Below are 13,500 nucleotides of genomic sequence, written 5' to 3' on the forward strand. Positions count from 1 at the left end.
GATTTTTACATCAAAGTAATATAGCAAATTGGTCTAGCAACATTATTGAGGTTAATATGGAATCCAAGCATTTAACGCGTAGGTACAAATTACTTGAGGGCAAGTAATCTTCAGGAAAGAAAATAGTGATGTCCCATTTTAGAGACAACAAAAGTCAATTAAAAAAATTAAATTTTAAGTTGTCAAATTATATTGAATTTAATGACAATTTAGTTTAATTATTTAATGAAGTATTAAAATGATTTAAATGAAACTTTGCGAAAAATCATTTAAGTCCTTTTTAATTTCTTATTTTAAAATTTAAAGAGGGTTTTGGAGATTTGGACGTAGTCCATTTCAACCTACATAAAGGACAAAATCTCTCTTAAAAAAAGACTTACAAAAGTGAAATATCTATTATGGTTGTTGTTTCAAAATAACAACTAGATTTGTTGTTGGTGTCTACAATTTTCCTATCCTTTATACCTATGATTGGAAAGTTCTTTGTCCATCCAAGATGCTTCTAAGTTTTGTGGCTGCAATTGGGAAGATAATTATGTTGTTATTTTATTAAGGTTATAATAATTTAAATGTTTTGATAGTAATATTCATATTTAATTTCATATATCCATTTCATTTCTTATTATATAATTTTTAATATAATCTATTAGATAAATAGAAATTGGCTTTCTTACAAATTGTCGATTAAATTTCTATGGAACACTTGGTAAAATTTGGAGCAAGTATCCATAGGGGATATTACAAATTAGAACACCTTGTCTTGACTAAGGTAGGCAACACTGTCAATAGAGGAGATGTGACTTAGGGAAAATGCAAACAATGCTATATTTCCTAAAATAATTACCTACACGATCTCTTTGAAGTCGAATGTTTAACCTAGAGCTAGAGAGGTAGAAACATTGAATAACACAAGAAATATTGAATAACACAATGGGTCCAATGTTTCTCGATCATGAAAGTACCAAATCCCAAAAGGTATTTTACATAAACGATGTTCCAAAATTAATAACATATCACCTTAAAAGTTTCCACATCCTATGTAATGAATTTGTTAACAGATCTAAGAAAAAATTGTGTAGCTTTTATATAAACAAAGCTGCACATTAATCTTCTCCAAAACTGTTTGGAGATTCAATGCTCTCCATAGTTGACCATTAATAGACTTCCATGAAAACCTGATTCCTCCCTCAGACCAAGTTACATTTTTTTCTCTAAACACAACTTGTGGATCCTCGCAATAGAACAAAACTCTTCTACTAGGTTATTTCAAATCAATATTTTCTAAAGAAAATTTGCGAGTATGACTAAAATCAAGACTGCCCCAATTATTGCCACGCCAAAGATATGGGCTTCTAATGCAAACCAAGATAATTTCTTGTCACAAAGTAACAAACAATGTAGTATTCAAGCATTATCGAAACCTATTCAAAACAAAATGCGAGGCTTTATAGTTCAACTTCAAACTACAATTTTTAAAGACGGAGAAGAGCTATAGTCGACATCATGGCTATTAGTTTCTGTACTAAGCTCACACTCAGGGGTGTCAAAACAGCACAGCCCCCTATTACGGATCTTCACCTACCTTTCTCGTTATGGAGATATAGTCCGAAGTGTTTTAACAAGCCCAAACTTAACTAGGTTATGCCAAAACACAAGAAAGTTTAACACACAAGGACCAAATCAAGACTCCTAAGATTCTAACAGGATAAGATGATACCTTGGCCATCAAAGTTCCGTGAAAACATAACAAAGCATTCATCCACACCTTTAATTCATTTTGCCATTGAAGCTGTATATGGAAGTCAATGTGATCCATGCAATGTAGTCAAGCACAATATCCTTTCAACATTCCTATAGTGAGTGTATGCATCTCTCTGTTAAAACTGTTCCCCAGCCTAGAGATGACATCCTCTATGATAGCCTTCCTCATTTTAACTGTCAAAGTGTCCTAAGCACATAAGAACATCTAAAAGTTATTCATCGTCAAAAAAAATAAAATGAAATAAGAAAAACAATTAGACATGGACATCCAAACTAGCACCATCAACAGCAATTGTAATAAATGCAAAACAAGCTTTTATTTCTTTAAAATAGACGATGCGTGCAAACATAAGGGATCCCAAAAGAAGGGTTTATTTCTATATTTGAAAGGGGAGACTATACAATTTATTTATGAGATACAGAATTGAACTTAACTTTGCACCTGGCCTCGATAATCAAACATTTTGAAATCAGCAGTTCTCGATCTCCATTGATTTTGTTCAATTTATTTATGAGCTACAGAACTGAAGTTAACTTTGGGTGCGGTCTCAGTATAATCAAGCACTATTAAAATCAGCAGTTCTCAATCTCCATTGATTTTGTTCTTCAGAATTCTACATTTAATTGATAAATCAGCAACTCTCATCTCCATTAGCATTATTCTTGAAAATTCTACATTCAATTGCTACCGTTACAAGTGAATGACAGAAAGATATGATAATACACCCACAATCTGTTGTAACTCTTTTGTTTGAAGTACTCAGAAACTGCCACTTTGTAGGTTCTATCTGTTGTCATAGAAAAACAAGTTAGCGAGCTTGCTATGATACAGGCCCTTTCATACAAGGATTCTGACAATGATATATTTGAGAAGAATGGTTTGGTTAAGTTGCATAGCATTACTACCAAGCTAACAACAGGAAATTCTTTATGCTGTGGCAGACAAGCTTCTTTATGCTGTGGCAGACAAGCTTGTAAAATAAGAATAAAAGTCTTTAGTTGCTTTGGAGGATATTCTTATTCATCAGATTTACTTTATAACTATTCAATATATGTGGATTGGAACTCACCAAGCAACATTTTAGAGCATCCTCTTCCACTGAATTGCACAGGACCCAATAAGATCCAGAAAGATATCTTAATCCATTTCCATGAAAACAAGTTTTTCCCAGATTCAAAATTTATCCTCCGATTAACAAAATGTTTACACATGTCGTCGTGAAGGCTTTAACAATAATACAACTAGCAAATAAAAAGTATGTGTTCAGATTGAGATCAAACTCTGAAATATCAAAATTCAAACATATCCACTTGTGTAAAATGACACGTTAGGCACTAATTATTTCCATCGCCAAATCAGAAAGAAACATCAAAAACTAAGCAATGTATGAAAAGGTCAGTGGCACAGGACAAAATCTAGTTATGATCACAAAGTCATAGTTCTAACATAATAGTTCCACACTGAAATTCACTTCATAGACCTGTCTATACAAATGTCTAATGAAGAAAACTCATGTTGCATATAAAGATCTATTCCTGATCAGAAAACCAACCAACATAAATAAATAGATCAGAAGTCAGTCTTATCAATATGCTCAGTCTTTCCATTTGCAACCTTTGCCATTTAAACTTTTCTGCTTTGATCAACCTCTCCCTTGTCCTAAAAGCTGTTCTAATATTAATTAATATGGCACATTTTGTGATTGCGTGCAAGCAGGTAAGATACTACACAGTTACAGGTTCACAAACATAAGATAATAATGCATGTTTTCTAAAGCATACCTCTATTAAACCTCATTTAAGAAACTGGCATGATACTATGAATTATACCCATTACCTGGAAAAGACCAAGCATTCAAATTAGGTGAGGTAGCTTTCACTACAGCTTATTGATGCCCCAATAAGACAGAAACCAAGTAAACTGTACAAATTCCAATATGACACTCTGACATCAAATATCAAAAAGTCATTTACAATTACTCTAATAATTATTCAAAAAGTCACTAACAATTACTCTAATAATTATGCAAACTGTTGATGTTATGAAACACAAACAATGTTGCCGTGTTTGGGAATGCAATGATGAATATGGAAGTTGCATCAATCAAGTGGTTTACAAAAATATGCATCAAAAGTCATTTGCTAAACAATTACTCTAGTAATTTTGCATACTGCTGAAGTTATCAAACAAATGGTATTGCTGTTTTTGGGAGTACAATAATGAATATAGAAGTTGCAAAAATCAAGTGGTTTACACAAACATGTGTATCTTCAACGAGAAGTCTTCAAACTGTATTTATTTGAAGTTTTGCTAAAATTATAAACCAATCCTTTAATTCAGAATTTCAAAACATTGTCAACAACGAACCATTCATAACTTAATAATTGTGATCCCGGAAAACAATTTATAGTGAATGCGAAGGCCATTAGAATTTTACAACATGGGATTGAATATCAGATGGATTGGCTCCAAAAGATCAGAGATGAAGAATGCGATTAATATTTCAACTAGAATCACTTCGTTTTGGTAAGAATAAGAAGAAGACGGTGCATACAAGAAAACAATTAAACAGCAACTGCATCAAGCAAATAGCTAATAATAAAATAACAATGAGGAATTACCAAATAAATTATGCACTGTTACATACATCTCTATCACTAACTGTTCTTGGCATTCTTCAGCGTGGGATTGGCATGCTTAATCTTGGCCAAACTGACATACAAGTAGAGATTGGCTTGCACTAATTGTGCTGAGGCTACACGTTACAGTACAGATTGCAATTGCATTGAAGCACTCGTCTCAATTTTCCCGAGCTAGATGACAGTTCATCCATCTACAATGAATTGATTATCATTAGTTCCTCCTGTAACCCTGTTTCCACTAGGTAGAATCCCAGTCCCACCACAGTGCTGCAAATTTTGAAGAATTTGTGTGACAAAAGGGTTCCCTGCTCCTGTGTGATCAGACATGTCAGCAGGCTGACCAGAAAACTGCAAGACGGTCCCAAGCAGTTGTGTGATAACATTCTGCTGGCTCTGCACTATCTGGGCCTGAAGTTGCGCCATTGTAGCCTGATGTTCTCTCATCATTGTCTCCATTGCCTTCCTCCACTCCAATCTCCGCTGTTCCATCCTCTCTTCCCACTCACTCTCCCTCCTTATCTCCTCCTCTCTTCTCTGCCTCTCCCTTGCCTCACGTTCCTTCACCCTGTTCTCCCAGACCTGAAACCTCTCCTCCCTCTCTTTCTCCCTCATCTGCTCCTGCTCTTCCCTCTCCTTCTCCCACTCCTCCCTCTCCTTCTCCCTCTCAATTTCAGTCTCTACTCTCAACATCTCTCTCTTCTGCCTCTCACGCTCCCGCTCCACCTCTGCCTCTTCTCTCCTTGCTTCCCTCTCCCTCAATTGAGCAAATTGGTTAGCTAGGAGGCCCAAAACCCTCGACTCCACAATACCAGCACTGCCTTTCGCTATTCCTCCACTCAATCCATCCTTCGCAAACCTCTTCTTCTTCCTACTACACTCCGGATTCTGCTCTGCTTCCTCGTACTCATACTCCTCACCACAACCGCCTTCCTTCATCCCATTTTCATCCCCTTCATCGCCCTCGTACTCAAAACCTAACCCTAACCCTAATAGCCCACTCTCCTGGCTACCATCGAGCCCTATATTCTTCATAAAAGATCCATCCTCCGAGAATCCCACCTGATTATCAAACCTCATCCTCGGTCGACCCTTCCCATTCAAAACTCCCAAATTCCTCCCACCATTTCCCTGACCTCCAATGTCACCGAAATCAAGCTCCACATCGCCAAAAACCTCCTTATACTTCAAAAAATTAGACCAGTGCGTCAAGCCCTCTGCCCACTCGTACTCCTCCCTCTCCCCCGAATCAATGCTATTGACAATTTTCCTGATCTTTTGCTTAACCCCGAGGTACTGGTGCCGCATATTCTGCACCTTGGTGGAGGCATCTTTCCAGGTCCATTGCCATGGAAATGCAATTGGGTCCTGGACATGGTGCATCATATTAACATGGGTCGCAATGGGCTGAAACTTTCTCTCTCTTGTTTTCATTTTCCCCAAGACCCCATTGTTGAGCATTTCGCCATATTTGTTGATTAGGGTTTCTTCTTCTTCTTCTGTCCATTTTTTACGCCGCATAGGCATAATGGACGGCATTGACCTGCAAATACTACTATGGTATATATACACGCTGCTTACTATGTATATATCGATGGGCTATGTACAGGAGTTCCGTATGTTTCCTTAGCTTACCTCTGTAATGGAGCCGCTCGGATCTCCATCACTCCTCGTCCCAATCGCCTCCTTCGTTTCCATCCCATTTCCTTAATCGCTAGCTCATGGTCATATACACAACATGTGTGGCCTTCCGGAAACGTTGAAGTGCCTATTATCATTTCTTTGCAATGCTCCGTCGTGGTCATATGTACAGTGTACACATCCTTGCAAAAACGTTGAAACGCACGTTTTCATTGGCTGCGTCCTAATTTCAGTGAGGCAAGGCAGCTAGGTATAGCCGTTATAGCTCTTGGTGCGCTCATCTGAACAGTAGATCGGATTTCTATAATTTCTTTTAATTATTATTTATGTAGGCGACTTAATTGTCTCAAGCTACATTGTAAGGTTGGGGTCTCATAGAAGGGGCTTCCAACAAAATAGAGTGGAAGCTGCTTGCTACTTTTTAGGGAATATTGTAAAGCTAGCGGTCCCATGATTTATGATACTGAATATTTTAGCTTCGAAATTTAAGGAAGATGTGCATTAAAAATAAGCTGAAATTTAAAATTCCCTCTAAATCTACATTTTAATTAAAAAACTAAAATTTTGATTATTGACAAGTGGACAAAAGCATTCCTAAGCCGGTGGGGCTATTTCCAGCCCCACCCCTTTTTCAGCTGCTTCCTAAAAATGAGGGGCTTCTACTTTTTAGGAGAAGATTCTGAATAATTTGATAGCAAAATTATATTTTGCTCATGAGACCACCTACTTCCTTAAAAATAGAGCTTAAGCCCCCCTCATAAGACCGCACCCTAAGAGTTGTTATATGTAAAATAATTATAAAGTGGTCATTTCAAAGGGTTAACTAATATGACTCTCATTGGGTCAATATCATGTCACTCAAAATCACTATTGTAGACAAATATTTTAATAATGGTGCACAAATATTCGAGTAGTAATTCATAAATCTCAATGGCAGTGCACAAAGAGTCATTGTAAATAAAAACTAGCATTTGCATCAAAAGGTGCAATAGTTACGCCACTAGTTAGATATATACATTCAGTATTATATTTTTATTTACTTTTTCATATATGAAAAATAATTAGATTTTTCTCCTCCTCCACCTTCCCCTTATCCTCCTCCTCATTCTTCTCCCTCTCCTTATTCTTCTCCTCCTCCTCCTCCTTCTACTTTTGTTCAATGAAACCCCCACATCAAACCATAAAATTTATCTCACTACAATATCAAGGATTTGTAGGCATCAAAATATAAGCATACCCCTCCTTATCATTCATTGAGAAGAGAGAGAATCATCTTTTCCATAAAACACATTGGCCCAATCAATGTCAATCCTATTGATAATTAACCTTTTTAAGTTGATGCAGGAGCATCCTAGGGTAGTTAGCAATCCTCCATGTTGGAGGGATTTTGGCTTTGGAGTTGAGGACTCGGTCACCAAAGAAGTGGTGTTCGATCGTTACTGAGTGTAGTATTGGTCAAGGTGCCCAGTCGTTGAAGCTTTGCTTGGCATCTTCACTATTGCTCTTCTTATACTATGTTGCTCGGTGTGTGTTGGTTGCTCGACAACTAAAGGAGGTCAACGATGCTTGCGGAAGCTTGTGGAACTCAGCAATGCTTGCGGGAGCTCAGCGATGATTGTGGTTTTTTGCTGACGCTCGGTAGTGTAGCTTGCGGGATGGAGTTCTTGTGGATTTGCTCAATTGACTTGGCATATTTAATGTGTGAGGTCGTGATGTGGAGCGATCGTGGGAGTTTGTGTGGACCAATTTGGGTCTTGGTTATTTGTCTTAGGTGTATTTAATGGGTGTTGTAAGCCTTCTAGGGCATTTGGTATTTACTATATGTTGTAGGTCAACTTGTGGCTAAACATGTATCTAATGTAAAGGTTTATTTAATTTGTAACTTTCTAGGGTAACTTGTGGCTTAGTTGGGTATAAGGAGAGGGCTCTTGTCGAGTCTTGAGTCATTGTTGTTCAATGTGAAGAAGAGGAGTAGCTAAGAAGAGCAAAGTATAGAAGAGCTAGTAGTTGTGGCTTGGGAAACAATGAGATTGATTGGTGGCTTGCGAGCACAAGTTTAGATCTTGTTGGAGGTTTCTACCAGAGTGTTGTTGTGTTATAGATATGGACTAGCTAGGGTTCGAGATTAGATCTTGAGGGACCTTGTAGAACTATTACTTTATTTGTCTTTGGTCGTAACCGAGAAGACTTTACAGCTCAGCACATTGCATGTAATCAATTATCTTATGAATAAAGAATTGAGTTTGGTATCAAATCTTGTATCTTGTGTTGTGTTTCCAATGTCTAGTTGTTTGTTGGGGGCTAGGACATCTCCTTTGAGCATTTGCATGCCTTGTACTGCATCAAGTGATATCAAAGAAAATTTTTTTTGAGTGTGTAGATAGATCGTTGAAGTTGGGGCAATTTGCACCAGGACATGGGGTGAAGATTACTAGAGTGAGGTTGGATCTGGTTGATCTTGTGGATTAGTTGCATAGGGTTTGCAAAGATCTTAGAAGATGCCACTAAGAAGATTGGACCCTAGGGCGATTGAAGATCTTTGTGATGTTGTGGAAGCAAGGATCTTAGAGAAGGTTAAAACATATTTCAGATTTGAGATAGAGTTGATGAAGACTAAGATTGTAAGGGCTATAATTAGTGTACCTCAACATTTGGGTACTAAAGAAGGTTATGAGGAAGTTGTTGAAGACTTCAAGGTTGTTGGATTGAGTGGTAAAGATAGAAGTGATCATGTGGAGAGATCTATGGAAGATAGAGTTGATCAGCCGAATAGATCTAACACTCAATTGAAGCTAAAACATAAGATAGATGTTTCTAGTTTCTCAAGTACTTTGAATCTTGAAGACTTGATTGATTGGATTGGTGAATTGGAAGACTACTTTGAGTTAGAGGATATTGGAGATCCGCTCATAGTGAGGTTGGCACAAATTTTTTTGAAAGGATGTGTTGTCCTTGGTGGAAAGAATTGCAAAGAGACAGAGATAAAGAAGGTGAAATGAAGATCACTTGTTGGAGATTGATGGTGACAAAATTGAAGGCTAAGTTCATTCCCGTTGATTATGAACATGAATTGTTTAAGAATCTAAAACATAAGGATTTGTTTGTAAAGGATTATACTGAAGAGTTCTACAAGTTGACTATTCGGTCATGACATAGAGAGTTGTCTACGGATAAGGTGGCTTGGTACATTAATGGCTTGAGATTCAATATTTAGGATGAGATTGGTATGTTGAATATTGCTTCTATTGAGGATTCTTATCAGTATGCTCTCAGAGCAAAAGATAAGTTGAAGAGATGAAATCAAGGTAGTTCCCATGGGAAAGAGAAGCAAAATCACTTAGTAAAGGATAAACCAAGTGCAGAAGGTGAACCAAAACTAGTTCAACAGAGGAAGAGGATAGCCAAAGGTGAATTTAAGGGTACTAATTGCTATAGATGTGGTGAAGAAAGTCATAGATATTTTGAATGTTCATAGAAGGCTAGTGATAGAAGAGTTGTTATTGTGAATGAAGCTGGGGGCTCAGTCAATGAACTTGAGCAAGGAGAGAGCTTACTTGATCGGTGAGTACTATTTGGTAAAAGGGTATTGGAACCTTGTCAAAGGAGTAATTTTTCCACGACTCATTGTAAGTCCGGTGGTAAAATCTGTAATGTGATAGTGGATGGTGGTAGTACTGATAACCTTGTTGCTGAGGAGATGGTTCAAAAGCTTGGTTTGAAGAGAGTGAGACATCATTGTCCTTATAGGATTGGTTGGTTACAAGATGATCATGCTTTGGAAGTGAGGGAGCAGTGTCTTATTGATTTTCAAATTAGGCAATATAAGGATCAAGTGTTGTGTGATATTGTGGACATGAGTAGTTGTCACATATTGCTTGGTAGACCTTGACAATATAATTGCAAAGCTATGCATTATTGTGTCAAGAATGTGATTACTATTGAGAAGGTGACAATAAGAATTCCCTAATTTCATTGTAGAATGAAGAACTTGGTAGGAGGAACCTGAGTGTTGGTAGACAAGTTGAGTTGAAAGATTCTAAGAGACTTAGAGATTAGTGTGGAAAGAAAACTTGTGGAACACCGAGGATGGATGTGAAGAAGCAAAGAAAACAATTGTCTGTTACTAGAAAGGATTGGTAGAAGTGGAATAGGGGAAAGAGTGTGCAAGTTGAAGACTTGGAGGATATGTATGTGAAAAAATAGTTTGAGATTTATGTGTTGAATTCCAGAAGATGTTCTTCCAGCTATTGAGACCATCTTTTCACACCTGGTGTGTCTGATATAGGAGCATCCTAGGGTAGGTAGCAATCCTGCATGTTGGAGGAATTTTGGCTTTGGAGCTAAGGACTCAATCACCAAAGGAGTGGTGCTCAGTCATTATTAAGTGTAGTGTTGGTCAAGGTGATTGGTCATTGAAGGCTTTCTTGACATCTACATTGTTGCTTGACTTATACTATGTTGCTCGACATGTGTTGGTTTATCAACAACTAAAGGAGGTCAATAATGCTTGTGGAACTCGACAATACTTGTGGGAGCTCGGCGATGCTTGTAATTTTTTGGTGATGCTCGGTACTGTGGCTTGTAGGATGGAGTTCTTGTAGATTTTCTTGGCTGACTTGGCATATTTAATGCAGGAGATCATGACGTGGACCAATCCTGGGAGTTTGCATGGACCTATTTGGGTGTTGGTTGTTTGTCTTAGGTGTATTTAATGGGTGTTGTAAGCCTTTTAAGTCATTTGGTATTTAATATCTATTGTAGGCTAACTTGTGGCTAAACATGTATTTAATGTAAGAGTTTATTTAATTTGCAACTTGCTACGCTAACTTGTAGCTTAGTTGGGTATAAGTAGAGGGGTCTTGTGGAGTCTTGAGTCATTATTGTTCAACATGAAGAAGAGGAGTAGTTGAGAGGAGAAAAGTATAAAAACAAGTGGTAGTTGTTGCTTGGGAAACAAGGAGATTGCTTGGTGGCTTGCGGGCACAAATTTAGATCTTGTCAGAGGTTTCTACCAAAGTGTTGTTGTGTTATAGATCTAGACTAGCTAGGGTTCAGGATTGGATCTTGAGGGATCTTGCAGAACTATTACTTGCTTTGTATTTGGTTGTAACTAGGAAGGTCTTATAGCCCAACACATTGCATGTAATTAGTTATTTTATGAATAAAGAATTGAGTTTGGTATCAGATTTGTTATCTTATGTTGTGTTTCCACTATGTAGTTGTTTGTTGGGGCTAGGACATATCCTTTGGGGATTCTCCTACCTTGTACTACATCATAAGTGAATAAAAAATGAAGATAAAATTAAGTTTACTAGGCATTGGAAAGAAAGAAAATTAAGCTTTCTTAGGTTGTCAAGCTCCATCTTGAGGTGGGATTGGTCGAGAACACCATTTGGAAATATCACACATGTTTTAGAGCAATACAAGACATAAGTCAATGAGTTTATCTCAAAAACTAGAGGGTTGAGTCCTAATAGTAATATCACAATTTAATATATTATTTAGAATACATACTTGTTAGAGTAAAGGATAAATTTAATTTCATTTTATTAAATTATCTTTACTCCCTTCTTAAGTTTTCATTTTTATGCACATGCATTTGTTAGGATTAACCACTAATAAAAATAACAATTACATGCAAATATAACTAATATTAAAAAAAAAAAAAGAATCGCACAAAAGAGAACACAAGACCCCAAGATTTAACATGGTTCACCGAATCCCTGGGCTACGTCAACCAAATAGTGAGTCCAATATTATTACTATCCAGTGATTACAACCTGATTACAATTTGTAATCCCTTAGAACTTAATACCATCACAAGAAATAATTATCACATCACACCTTATGAAATCCCTAACCCTAAGCCATTTTATACAAGTATTTTTGCTGGTTTAGGTTTAAAATTAGTTAAAACATGTTGGCCCAAAAATGTCACTATACTACCCCCAAACCCTCGCTTGAGGTCCGGCTTGGCCCTAAACCCCGCTGAGGAATTATGGAGTATGTACAATACTTCCTTGATCAATCACCACAAACTAACAATCTCCCACTTGGGGACTAGTCAAGCTTTACACTAAACAACAATCTCCTACTTAAAAACTGATTGTATAGCATTGTTACTACTCCATGAGGCTCCCACTCGATCAAACCACCCTAGACTCAGTTGTTCTTTTATTCTATTCAGTCAAAAGACCAACTGAAGCTATAGAGGATTTCAGCTTCTCCCTTGTCACTACCTTGTGTAAACATATATGTTGGATTGTCATTTGTATGTATCTTCTCGAACTTTAACTTTCCATCATCCAAAACTAACTGAATGAAATGGTACCACAACTATATGTGATTTGTCTTTGAATGTAGAGAAAAATTATTTTCAAGATGAATGACACTCTGGCTATCTATAAACAAATAATTATCCCTTTGTGGGTGTCCCAATTATTCTAGAAAGAACTAAAGCCATATCATCTCCTTGGTTGCCTCTGTAGCAGCAACATACTCTAACTCTATAGTGGATAAAGCATAAACCTTCTATAATCGAGAAACCTAGCTCACTGCTGCCCCACCAACAGTAAATACATAACCTATAGTACTCCACTTGGTATCAATATCCCCTACCAAATTTGAGTCAATATAGCCATGTAAGTCAGTAGTAGAGCCCCCAAAGCGTAAACACTTACTAGATGTTCCTCTCAAATATTGGAGAATCCATTTGACTGCATTCCAATGCTCAATTCTTGGATGACGCATATACCTGCTAATGAATCCCACTACATATGCAATATCTAGTCTTGTACAGTTGAAGCATAAGGTACCTTAGACATCTTATCCTCCTCTTCTTGTGTCTTTGAACACATCTCCTTAGTCAACTTCAAATGACCAAGTAAAGGTGTGCTGACAGCTTTAGCATTCTCCAAAGAGAAATGTTGCAACACCTTCTCAATATAACTAGCCTAAGCTAATGTCAATTTTCTATTCTTCCTATCTTTGTAAATTTTCATACCAAGGATTTGTTTTGTAGACCCCAAATCCTTCATAGAAAATGAATGTGCTAACTATTGTTTTAAACCCTTAATGTGATCCATGTTGGACCCATCTACAAGCATATCATCAACATATAAACATAAAATAATGTAGTTATCATCATCTAGCCTCTTAAAATAAACACAATGATCTGAATGACACCTACTATATCCATGCTCATGCATAAAATTGTCAAATTTTAGATACCATTTCCGAGGTGCTTGCTTCAAGCCATATAAACTTGTTTACAAATTGCACACAAAGTTATCCTTACCTTTGACCTTAAATCCCTGTGGTTGTGCCATATATAACTCTTCATTCAAATCACTATGAAGAAAAGTTGTTTTAACATCAAGCAGCTCCAAATACAAATATTTAATAGCCACAATTGTAGTGCCTGCCCCTAGGTCGCATTGTTGCTATCATGGACGAATT

General features: G+C 37.0%; 1 protein-coding gene across 2 annotated transcripts; it reads right to left on the reverse strand.

Moving 5' to 3' along the window:
- Window positions 1–1,424: 1,424 nt before the first annotated feature.
- On the reverse strand, window positions 1,425–6,218 carry LOC149534185 (uncharacterized). 2 transcript variants are annotated; one of them, XM_089804617.1, is made up of 3 exons: window positions 4,410–6,218; window positions 2,204–2,549; window positions 1,425–1,948 (listed from the first exon to the last, which is right to left on the reverse strand). In XM_089804617.1, the coding sequence occupies exon 1, from the start codon at window positions 5,938–5,940 to the stop codon at window positions 4,588–4,590; it is 1,353 nt and encodes a 450-aa protein (XP_089660743.1). In that variant the 5' UTR covers window positions 5,941–6,218; the 3' UTR covers window positions 1,425–1,948; window positions 2,204–2,549; window positions 4,410–4,587. The 2 variants fall into 2 exon arrangements, with proteins under 2 accessions (XP_089660743.1, XP_089660742.1); XM_089804616.1 differs by lacking the exon at window positions 2,204–2,549.
- Window positions 6,219–13,500: the final 7,282 nt, after the last annotated feature.

The sequence above is a fragment of the Cupressus sempervirens genome, chromosome 10 (assembly GCF_028749045.1).
Source record: "Cupressus sempervirens isolate cs-2001-9-10 chromosome 10, ASM2874904v1, whole genome shotgun sequence".
Classification (NCBI taxonomy): domain Eukaryota; kingdom Viridiplantae; phylum Streptophyta; class Pinopsida; order Cupressales; family Cupressaceae; genus Cupressus; species Cupressus sempervirens.